Source organism: Balearica regulorum, chromosome 3, assembly GCF_011004875.1.
Source record: "Balearica regulorum gibbericeps isolate bBalReg1 chromosome 3, bBalReg1.pri, whole genome shotgun sequence".
NCBI classification, from domain to species: domain Eukaryota; kingdom Metazoa; phylum Chordata; class Aves; order Gruiformes; family Gruidae; genus Balearica; species Balearica regulorum.
In genome coordinates this window covers 39679436-39690969 of record NC_046186.1, presented here as the reverse complement: position 1 = coordinate 39690969, position 11534 = coordinate 39679436, and the positions used below count along the sequence as shown (strand labels likewise).

Sequence of the window (11534 nt, the reverse complement as noted above, 5' to 3'; positions counted from 1 at the left end):
ATGTTAACAAATGTACAGACCAGAGTTTAAAATGATTTATCTAATTGATTCCTTTTGTTACCTGGCTAGCAGGGAAAAGGGGTCGAGGCCGGTCCTGACCTGTTACAATGAAGACTGACTTGCTATGTGGGATTACACCAGAAGCTTGCAGTGGAGTAATGGTAAGGATATCAAGCAACCTTAAGTATCTCAGCTGTATAGGAGCATATTCTGTTGCAAAAGACCTTCCTGCGAAGATCATGGATTCAAATATGGGACATTTGAACTAATACTTGGACTTTGAAATGAATTTCTTTAACAGTTTTCTCTGCAGTGCAAGTTATTAAACTAAAGCTACTCTATTTCCCCAATGTGTTCAACAAAATCCTTAACGTCTAGCATGGTATCTTAATAAAGAATAAAGTCATTCTTTAAAAAAATCTGCTTTAAGTAGATTTTTCCCCCAAGTTTTCTTAGTTAAGGATTCCAAAAGTGGTATTCACAAATTCTTGCATTGAAATTTTTATTGCAGTGGTATAGATGAATACCATCATTGGTATCCTTAAATTTTATTTCTGCTCATGAAGGTTAATCATGATTGTCTATATAGTAATCACTTATGAATTGTGTTCAGATACAGCAGTTTCAGGTGTAATCATCAGAGCTGGTTAGTCAGGCATTCCAGATAGTGGTTCTTTTCAGAACCTTTTTTAAAGGGTTGGTTAACTACCTCAGTAGCAGAGGATTGAACTATACCCTGTCTGTACTGTACATAGAAAATCTTTGTAGATAAAAGCAAGGCTTGTTTAATATGATATGAGGGTAAGATTATAATATACCAAATGTAACATTCTTAGTTGCCTTTAGTTCCAGAGGCTTTGTAAGACTTCCTCATGACCATCATAACAGGCCTTGCTTTTGTCGTATTTTGTGGCTGAAAAAGCAGCCTTGCTTCTTCAGATATTGTAGTTATTTGGATGTATAATAGTTTAGCAAGATGTTACTTTTGTAAGACATCAGATGTTCAAAAAAAGTGCATCAGCAACTTGTACTAAATACTGCAGTGTCCCTTTATAAAAGGTCAGACTAAAACTGACAACTGTACAGTGAAGCCTGACATTTGGATATTTTGAAGTTTTTCATAAATCATAGAATAGTATATGGCTGTAGTTTAGCTTTTTAGGTAAAAGGTATGTTTTCATTAGTGCATTTCTTATTGCTGATCCCTGTAAAAACATGTGGATCAGCTTTCCATTTCTCTTACGCAGATCATGATAACCTGTAGAGTAGAGTAGAGTACAATCATTTGTGCTATGTTTTTAATTTTCTAAAGCACCTTGATGACAGTGAGTGTTCAGTGGTGAAGCATCCTCTATTGAACCACCCTTAAAAAAGACAAAACAAAAACAAAAGAACCTTGCCAAGTCCAACTTCATATAGGTAAAAGATAGAGGAAATTATGACTTACTTTGGACTTGGCATAGCGAGCTTCCCTTAACCCCCTGCCCAAAGGGATACTGCAGTTATACTACATACCCATAGGCACCACAATGAAAATTGAAGCTTATACCTAATTAAGGTTTTATACACACCAGTTCCCCCAGTAAATGCAAATTTTAACAAAATTAGACATGTCATATGTTGAAAATGCTCATGGCAAACAATCATTTTGCATTCCTGCAAATAAAATTGTTTTATACTGTAAGCTGGAGGCGAGTGTAACTTATTTTTGTAATAAAGTTTTTATTTTTTTTATGTGTCATTAATATAAATGTGTGTTAGTACAGAGATCTTCTGGTTAAAAACTTAGAATCGCACACATTTCAGTATGTTTACTTGTATTTACATAATTTTTAGAATAGTGGTTGCCAATAGCCTGTATGTTTCACATTAATTGATTTTTTTTTTTGTTATCTTAATAAACCATTTTAGTATGTTGTATGTCAATTACTGGGATAGCTGGGACATGAAGTGTAATTTAAAATTGTCAAGTATTCATTGGAATATGTAAATGTGCCTTGCCAGTTTTGAACTTTAAGACAAAGTAAGTGAATGATGGTGAAATGAGTAGTCAATGCGTAAGAGACGTTTGCTACCATGGTTTCATATACTGCCCTTGCTAAAGAAAAGTAACTTTTTCCTCAAATTTGAGCATACAAGTATACAGTTGCATTAGCTTCTGAATATTCAAATCTAGCGATAGAATATTAGGCTTATGGAAAGTGGGTTTGCTAATTGTAGCCTTAAGTATAATTTTGGATTTCAATGTAATCCTTGGTGCTGGCATTCCCAGTGCCAAGGAGTTTAAATGCTCCCTTCAAAGAGGTTGCCATGCCTACTGGCACTTTTACTGTCATATGGTTTTATAAGGAACACTGTCAAGATGTGGAAACCAATTTTGAACTTGCTATAAAATGAAAACTCTGGGGGCTGTAGGAGAGGGGAAGTCCTCGGATTTCTTAATCTTGAAATCTCTCCATTGCTGAAAATCTTCAAACACTTGTGGGATCACAAGTGCTAGTGACTAGTTCTTAGTCTGGAAATGTGTTAGGGCGGGGGGGGGGGGAGAATATGTTTATGGAATTGTAACAGTTGATGGAAGTGCATAAAAACATTGCTATTAAGGCACTACATGTGTTGAAATTGTGGATCATATCCTTAATTTCAGCTCTGATAAAAGCATGGGGGACTATTGTTTTTTAAAAAAAGAAAAATTGACAGGAAAGTTTGTTTTTAATGGAATGCAAGCAATGGGGAGTGAGCAAACTCGAGATCTTGACAGTGTTCCCTCTAATTATGAACTCAAGCCATTATAACTTTTAAAATTAAATATGATTTGCACTGTTCTGATATTGGTGCAGTTTTTTAGCAAAATGATCAGAAAACTAAATTGCATGTGGTGATTAATATTGTGGAAAAAAACTAAAATCAAAAAATGTTATTTTCAAAGCTTTAAATTTGTGTAAAGAAAAACCATTATTAAGTGGAAATACTGGTGAGAATGGGCAAGTGCATATATACAACATCAGTTTGGTTGCACTTGGGTGTTGGTAAACTTGAAATGTTCTACAGCAATAACGCATCTCTTACGGGGTGCTTTGGTGACAAACGGACATAGAGCACACAGTTCTTCTGGGCGTGTTGAAGGCAAGTGTTGACTTAATGTATTATGCTGCCTCTGTTTATTCTCATAGGAGGCTTTCTTTACTGAAACACCTGCAAAGGTTTGAATATAAGCTCGCATAGCTCCACATTGGTTTGTAATGTGTTCCTAAATTTGAAGTCTAGTTGAATTTAATAAGAAATCAGAAACTGCTGGTGCTGCTTAACACTTCTGGTTTATAAACACTCCAATACACAGCTTTTTAAATTATACTCTTGTTTTAATATTCATTTTTTGATTGAAGAGTTACATATAGAATTTCTTTATTTAGTTTTTAAAGAGGAGATATGACCCATAACTTAAGTTTGTGGTTTTAGTGTTGGAGGAAGGCTGTTATTACAGATACTAAGACCAGTTTCTAAATTTCTGCGTTGTACAACTCTTACTTGAATACTGTCTTAAAATCTAAAATAAGGAATAATACTTCTGTTCTTACTGGGAGTGAGGAGTATGACATAGTCTAAAATAAATTTGGCCTCCCTTGAAGATAGGATTCCCAACTTAATATTTTGGATAGATATGTTATTTATGGCTGCAATTTTTTTCCCTTGTGCCTTTGATAGTTCTTCAGAGGCTTAACTTTTCTGTTCTGCCTAGCATTTTGTTGCTTCTGTACATCAGTGAGGGGAGACTTTTTTTTTTAAAGAAATAAAACTAAAAGGCAACATGGACATAAACATATGTAACATTTTCTGAAAAGAGTGTGTTCCAATTAAGATACTCCCTTGATTTCATTAGTGAAAACTTTGTGAAAAAATGTTAATTGTTTAAAATGGAATAGCAAGTTTTGGAAGTAGGCAATAAGGCAATAAACTCTACCACATAGCGTTCTGAAACTGAAGTTGGTAAAGTTGGAGCTTGAGTTTGTGTTCATAGCCTGAAGCTTACAAATCCCAACTTTTATGACTGCCTCTGATGGATGTAAGTCTGTCTCTGCCGAGTGTGTTGCTGAATTAACTCCAGCACCAGCACGTGACATGTCTTGGCTGGAGTTGCATTAGTTGAGCAGAGGAAATGCCAGATTGTACCTTGTCATTTGCTCTGTCAGGTAAAAATGGTGTGTGGCAACAGGAGAGGAAGTGGAGCTGACGATTCCTTGATCCTTAATACAGGTAGTGGGGGGAGAAGGAATAAATTATTGTTACTTTACAGTCATCTAGTGCCAACAGACAAATCTGCCTAGAAGCTCTCATGATAAACTTTTTTCTGGGAGACTGATTTTCACATAGTCATCTGGTCAACACTTTGCAAGTGTTTAATTAGACTTCCTTGAGTTATGAAATCCACAGGATGAAAGAGTGACTTTTCTTTGGTCCTCCTTCGCCTTGACTGTTACAATAGATAGATCTGTTGAAAAGTGCCACTAGGACTAGCTTGTTAGTTTAGTTGGAATTTGGAGAGTGGGGCAATTGTCTCATGTGAGACTCTTTTTTTTTTTTTTTTTTTTTTTTTTTTTTGCCAGTATATAACTGGTTACTAGTTTTTTCCACAAACATACATATTTATAAATGGCCAGCTCTGGAGTGGATGTTGCACGGCTGAGCTCATCTGGAAACGTTGGGTTAAATTGATTATTAAAAGCTATCTTCATGAAAGCTGCTTTAGATGGTCAGACTTCCAGGTTACCTGGTAAAAGCTTTTTTAAAAACAGAAAAAAGCATCTGTGACAGTCATAGTATGTAGGTAATAGGTCATTAAATACGGCTTGAATATTTAAAGTTTAAATCACAAGATACGTTTCAATTCCAAGAATTGCGTTATTCATGAATGTTCACGAAATTTAGTGCCTACTCCAAAGCCAACACTTATTTTCTGACAGTCATTTACGTAAAACTTGCAGTGTCAGAAATCTGGATTCCCTCTAGTCTGAGTGATACATTTGGCAGATTAATGGTGACAGTTCACTGTCTGTTTACACAGTTAGTGTGACAATACAAGTTTACTTGTTTTGGTCGCTAACATGTAGAAAAGACATTGAATCTTGCCACTTAACTTTCTTTGCACTAAGGAAATCACAAAAAGCACTCTTAGTTCTGCTACACAGCCAGTAGAATAGCCTATGCCATTTGACTGCACAGAAGATAATGGTAAGTAAAACCAGACATTCTAGTATTAAATGACTTGCAGTACCTAAAATCCAACTTAGTAGACTGACTCCTTAACTGCAGTTATTTAGGGAGGTTGTGGGTTTTAACTCTTCAATTTTAGTGTGTCCACTTCAATTCTAAGTGATTATTGAGTGTAATGTGTGATACTGTTTAACATTAAATACTTTAAAAATCTCCAAAATGCTTCATAGATAATTCAGTATGTATTTTCAAACTGATGGGCCAGCAGTCATAGTAGTTTAAGGGATTTTCTATGAACAGTCAGTAATTGAAGCAAGGAACGGAATATATCAGGTCCTGAGTTCCAGGTTCCAAGTGTAGCATTTCCAGTATTGTTCTGCCACCTAAAGTAACATTTTTCACATTATTCCGCCCCACCCCCTCCTTTAGTGGGATGAAGAATGCACCTAATTCTGTCACTAGTAGTGGTTATTTAAAAACTATTACTAAATGTAGCTAATTTGGGATTAAAAAGCTTCCTCTGTGAGAATTCAACAAAGGTAATTCTATAGAAATTAGGGCTTTTCTTAAGGTGCAATTCCAGCACACTTAAGAAGGAAGCTCTGCATTACCAAAGATTGCTGAGAGCTAGCCTAAAATAAATTACAATTAATCTTTTCATAATGCAGATGTATCACAATTGGAAGGTGATCTTAATCTTTAATATTACAGCATTTGACATGGCAAAAATATCTAGTCCCTGCATCTGGAAAAGCTAAAGTGGCTATTAAAGGCTATTAAAGGGCTGTTCCTGTATCAGACTGTGGTCAAAGGCTTCCTTGGAATAGTGCAGTGAAACCTTCTTTCTTCCAGTGCAAACAGTTGTTCTAACAAGCTAGCCTGTTTCCAATCCACAGTTTTCAACAGAATTTTTTAGTTTTGTAAGTATGCTTAAATTGATACTTGTAGCAGAAGACAAACTTCCGGTGACAATCACTGGTGTATATGTGAGTAGTAGTTTCACCGAGAAGTGACCAATGTGTAACTTTGGCATAAACTAGCGTAGTGAAACTGTCCTTTATTAATATCACCTGCACTTTTACAGAAGTAGATTAGTTTATACTTGGTTTTGAATTAGTGGGATGCTTAAAAGCTCGTTTGAAGAAAACCATGGCATGTATGTTATTAAAAATCTGTCAGAATTTGCAAATGAAGAAATACGCTGCAGGTTTCATAGTAATAGAAGACAAGACTTGAATATAAAGGGAAAAGTTGAATATAATGTAACTTCTCTCACTGAAGTCCTGAAGCTCCCACAGGCTCTAGGTGGCTTTAAGCTTTAGCAGTGATTCATGTAGTTGAGTAATCTCTGCTGCCTTGCTCCACTATGTTTTCATAATGCTAACACAACCCCTCAGAAATTTTTTTAAAAATCCTGTTCTGGGATTAATTCCAGTGATACTGATCTTCCAGTTAAAATCAAGGAGGATCTGGAACGTTTTAAATCCATTGGATTTGAAGTAACTTCCTTGTGTATATGTTGTTTGCAACTTGGTTTTGCATAGAAGTGATCTTGCAGTGGGAATGGTGTAATAAATGGCACTTTTTTTTTTTAATGGTATACTAATCTGAAAAATACAGAGTTTAGTTTGATGATCTGAGTCAATCAGGTTGTCATGTTTCTATCCAAGGAAATGATGTTAATATTTGTATGACATGAACTGATCAGTAAGTCTCAGACCCAATAGTTGCATCTTTGAGGTTGGTCTTTTCTTGGGTTAACTGTTGAAATTGGTACAGATTTCTAATAGGAAGTACAAAGTTTTGTTTTCTTAATAGCAGCACCTAAACTTTCAGAGTTTATTGCCCTCAGTGTAATGTTTCTAAAGAGCACTGCTTTCATTGAGTAATAAGTGAGGAGGACTACTCAGATGAATGGCGAAAAAGCATTGCTGGTGAAGCTTTTGAAAAGTGAAGCCTCTTGGTTTGTAGTGCACTTTGGGGTGCGTTACAGTGTACCCACCACGTGGGTACAAATGGCATTGAGGTCAACCAGGTAGTAGTGACATCTCAGCAAGGCTAGCTCACACTACCATCAGTGATGGCCTATGCTAAAGCAGGTTATTTGGTACTGAAGTATGCTGAAATGCTTCTGTGGTTTTACTGTGGAGTTAGTAAAGGGCAGCTAGCATAGTAACTGCAGTACAGCAGTTGATGATCCAGTCCCGTTTTGTAGTCTCTGGAAGAACAAGAGACAGTCATGTGTAATGTGTTTTTAAGTGTGTCTTAAATTTCTAAGTAATTTTGAAGCAACCTTCTTCTGCTTTAATGAATGAAGGTGAAAACATGTAAGGTTCCAATTCAGTTTAAAGATACAAGGACACATTAACAGCAGTTCTGGTTTTAAGATCAGACGCCTGGGTATAGTTAGAGCCCAGTAATTGAGGCATGTATTTCAGAATCAGGGTAATGTTTTTTTACTTTGAAGAAATGCCCTGCTGTTAAACAGATATTCAGTCAATTCTAGAATCCCTGTATCTAGCACAAATGCATATATTGGGGAAAAAACCTCAGTACAAACACTCACCCCACCCCCCATTTCTGAAAGGAGAGAACTTGAATATGCAATGCTTTGTAAGAGCATGCAGGTTAAATAGGTGATAGGTGTTGAATTCTTAGCTATGGGGCAAGTGAGATGAATGTGATAATCTTGGAACTTCTGCCTCTCAAGCACATGTTAAAAATGTAGAAAGATCTCAAGTTTCACAAGCTAAAATTGTGTTTAATGTTCAGTTTAAAAAAGAACAGACGTGTCTTGACTCGGACATCTTGAAGGGCAGAAACTGTCCCTGTGAAAAGAAAAACTTGCAGGTCTTCTGTAAATACCTTTGTTTTTTCTTTCTAAAGCAGTGATGACAACCAGGGAAGTGCCTCAGAGGAATACAAAGGCGTATATTTGTCCTGTATTTAAAAGGTTGACTTAGTAGTGATAGAATCACAAACACTCCCCACTTGGGAAGGCTCTTAATAAAGCATGTTCTTCTTTGCTCCATGAGAAAACACAAGGTGACAGAACAGTTGGGAAAAGAAATTGTCTACCTGTGGGCACAAGACAACCATTGAATGGGGTGAAAGGCAAAATACCCAGGGAACAAGCTGGCAAACCACAAGGTAGAACAACTTCATTTAGCTGTGCAGGATCTTCATGTAGCTTTGTAGGATCTTTCCTGCTATTAATCAGTCTGTCCTTTTCCTGTGAAAGGTAGGTACACTCTAAGCCAGGCACCATCTAGCAGCCACAATGCGATGTGAAGGGAATGTCAGGTGATGGATCTTGCCCAGATTCAAACATCAGGTCGAAAGGAGACAGGGTCCATGGCTTACGTGTCAAAGGTAAGAAGAACCTGTCCTTGCTGCCGTAATCCTCAGGGATGTTTTATCTTGGTAGAAATTTCAGAACAAAATTGTCTGTCTGGAAGTATCCCTGTAAGGGAGGAGGTTTTGAACACAGCAAAACATAAGAAGTGCTGAAAAAACTCACCTCTGTTACAATGCCTAATGTTGCTATTTCAAATGTCCTGTTCTGAGAGGTGAGTGATATCCTAGAGCTGCTGCAGTTTGTAAAGCTGCTGATTTGAAGTGATGGACTAACAGTCAGCCCCAGGGAACCAAGAGCCAGTCTTGAATATCTGACACACATGTTCCAAAGATGGACCTTTTTTTTTTTTTTTCAGTATAGATGAAGTGTTCTTCCATCTCTTCTTATTGGTATAACATGTTTGCCACTCACTCCCTTGATAATCCCTTAAAAAGTGGACAAAAGTAGAGTAATGAGAAAAACTGGTTTTAATAGGGCCTGGTGATGCCTCCTGAGTGATGCTTGAGGGAATGCAGTGTTAGAGCAAAGCTTACATGCAAAGTCTTGATTTGAATGCAGGGGACAAAGTGAGAGTGGGCGTTCCACTTGTAAAGTTGGGGTGAAACAATGCCAACTCAGCAGCCCCTTTGCAGATTTCAAATTCAGGATGGGCCCAAAGAGCTCCCAAGTACACCAGCTTCTTGTAGAGAGTTGTGGGTTTTTTCTGGAAAAGCGTGCAATACAAGCTCAGCATCCTGAGAGAGAGAAGTTGCTGATTGTCTCTTGGGACCAGACTGGGACTTTTTGTTAAAGACCTGGTGGTGTAGATAGCCCAAATAGGTGTCTTCTACACTGGAGGTGGTCTTCATGGGCTCAGAAATGAAGGTGCTTATGATGTGCTTTGAAACAGACCTCAAGAGATAAGAAAGAGTTAAGAGCCAATATGAAGGCTGTTAAACTTTGTCTGAAGATGTTCAGTTTCCTCAAGTCTAGGCTACAGCTGACGTGTCTTAATATGAGAAAATACACTTTCTTGATGAACAAAAGGAATTTTATTCTAAGGCTGTCAAACGTAAAAGTCTGTATCAGATCATGAGGTGGGAGAAGGCTGAAGGTGAAGAAGTGTGGTAAGGTAGAATGCACTTGCCACATTTTAGTTTGCCAGGATGGTCTCTCCTTACTGAATTAAAAGAGGATCAAGTATGTAAGGCTTTGTATCTCGTTCATCACCACTCGGGATATACAACAGCATCTGTTTTCATAGGCAGCTTTCAGTGGGGAAAAGTTGTCGTTCTCTCTGCAGGTGAGCAGCATCTCTGAAGACTCAATGGGAGATGGGAACGTTCCTGACTGTAGAAGTAATGGGAAGTGAGCATCCAGTGGAGATTGGTGCATGTTCTGAGTTCTTGGTGAAACTCAGGTGAGCAGCTTTGAACTAAGACGCCTTGGACTAAATGCGCTAACTCCATGTCTCCTCACTGTCAAAACTGCTCCTCCAGATAATCCACAATTTCAGTTTCCGTCCTTTGTTTTGCTGGCTTTTAACTATTGCCCTTGGGCTGCAGGGAAGAAGAGATGGTCATTACTGTCAAGGTAGCTTGACTTCTCCAGACCTAACACACACCTGAAGGGGAAAACAGAGAGGGGAGCACAGCTCGTGGGTCCCCGCCATTGTCATCCAGGAGAACACCAGATATATGTGGGCTTTTCAGAATTGAGACTGACTGGTATTCCAAGTTTCCTGACCATACTATATCCCAGAAATACACTGGATGTAGACAATACATCACAGTATGGTCATAGCTTAGTATTTGATCTACAGTTTTACCATATCCAAGCTGAATGGTGATCGGTGGAGAACTTACTACTTGTCCTAGATAATTAATGGTTATGAGACTCCTACATGGGCTGCTAGGAACCTGGGTGATAGTAGAGAATCCTTTCTCCATTTTGATATCTTTTGAAGCAAAATCTACTTTTCCAAGGAAAAAAAAAATCTTCCCGCTTGCATCTGAACTGCACTGACCCCCACCTGAAGTCTATCTGAGGCCTGCCGGTTCTGTGTGTGATGTTACGAGCTTACAAGCATCTGTTGAAATCCCAAAGACCTCAATCTTCACTTGTAACTCCTGAGGGAGGGGGAAAAAAATACTACAAACTGGACCTACAGAGAACACCCCAAATTCAAGATTAGACTGGAGGACTCACAGCTTCTTAAGGGGAAGAAAATGTTATTCCTTATAGTTTGATATGAAAGATGGCAAGCTGATTTTCATAGTAAAATGCCCTTTTATTAATATATACTTTATCTGCTAAAGAGTAAAAACTTCATGCCTAGCATTTTAAATGGTTTCTTTTATACTTCTGGAGGACAACAAAGATAAGCCAGGTAGCTTACAGAGTAGCAGGTCATTCAGCCACAAATCAGAAATTGATTTAGGAAGTTTTAGAATATTGAGTGTTAATAATAGTCCCCCATACAATCTCGAACCCTACTAGCTCCAATGCCTTTCCTAGCTAGAATATTAGTTACTTAAATAGAAAATAAAAAGCAAAGCAAAACTTTAGGTAATGGAGTTTCACAGAAATTAGCTACATCTTACAAATTGTCCTTGTTTCTTGATTTCACAATTTGTCCCTTTTCCAGACAGCTCAAAGTCCTCTTACCTGCCTAAGCATGCACTCTCCCTCCCCAAAGGACACTTTAGGGAAAACCACTGTGCAAGTGGCAAGTATGCACCATAACCAGGATCTGCATTTGCAGAACATCTGGAAGAATTGCAAGTAACTGTTCTTCACTGCTCCAGAAAAGACACGGTGGCTTTTTGTCCTGCCAAGGTATGTCTGCTGATAGGCCCTCGGAGGGATCGTCTGCTTCTACAGAAGCACCATTAATGCCAGTGCTAGAGGTGAAATAATACACCACTTTTCTATTAAAAATGCCAGCATTTGGGGGGGGGGGGGGGGGTTTGGCATACCTTCAGGA

General features: G+C 37.9%; 1 protein-coding gene across 5 annotated transcripts in view; it reads left to right on the top strand.

Moving 5' to 3' along the window:
• The window catches only part of SYNCRIP (synaptotagmin binding cytoplasmic RNA interacting protein), a 46263-nt gene extending 43434 nt beyond the window's left edge, over window positions 1-2829 (top strand). For 3 of the 5 annotated variants that reach the window (XM_075747642.1, XM_075747643.1, XM_075747640.1), the window contains one exon: window positions 70-2829. In XM_075747642.1, the coding sequence (XP_075603757.1) occupies window positions 70-111 (42 nt within the window). In that variant the 3' untranslated portion in view covers window positions 112-2829. The remainder of the gene's footprint in view (window positions 1-69) is intronic. The other 2 variants (XM_075747644.1, XM_075747641.1) reach the window with 1 other exon arrangement.
• The last annotated feature ends 8705 nt before the right edge of the window (window positions 2830-11534 follow it).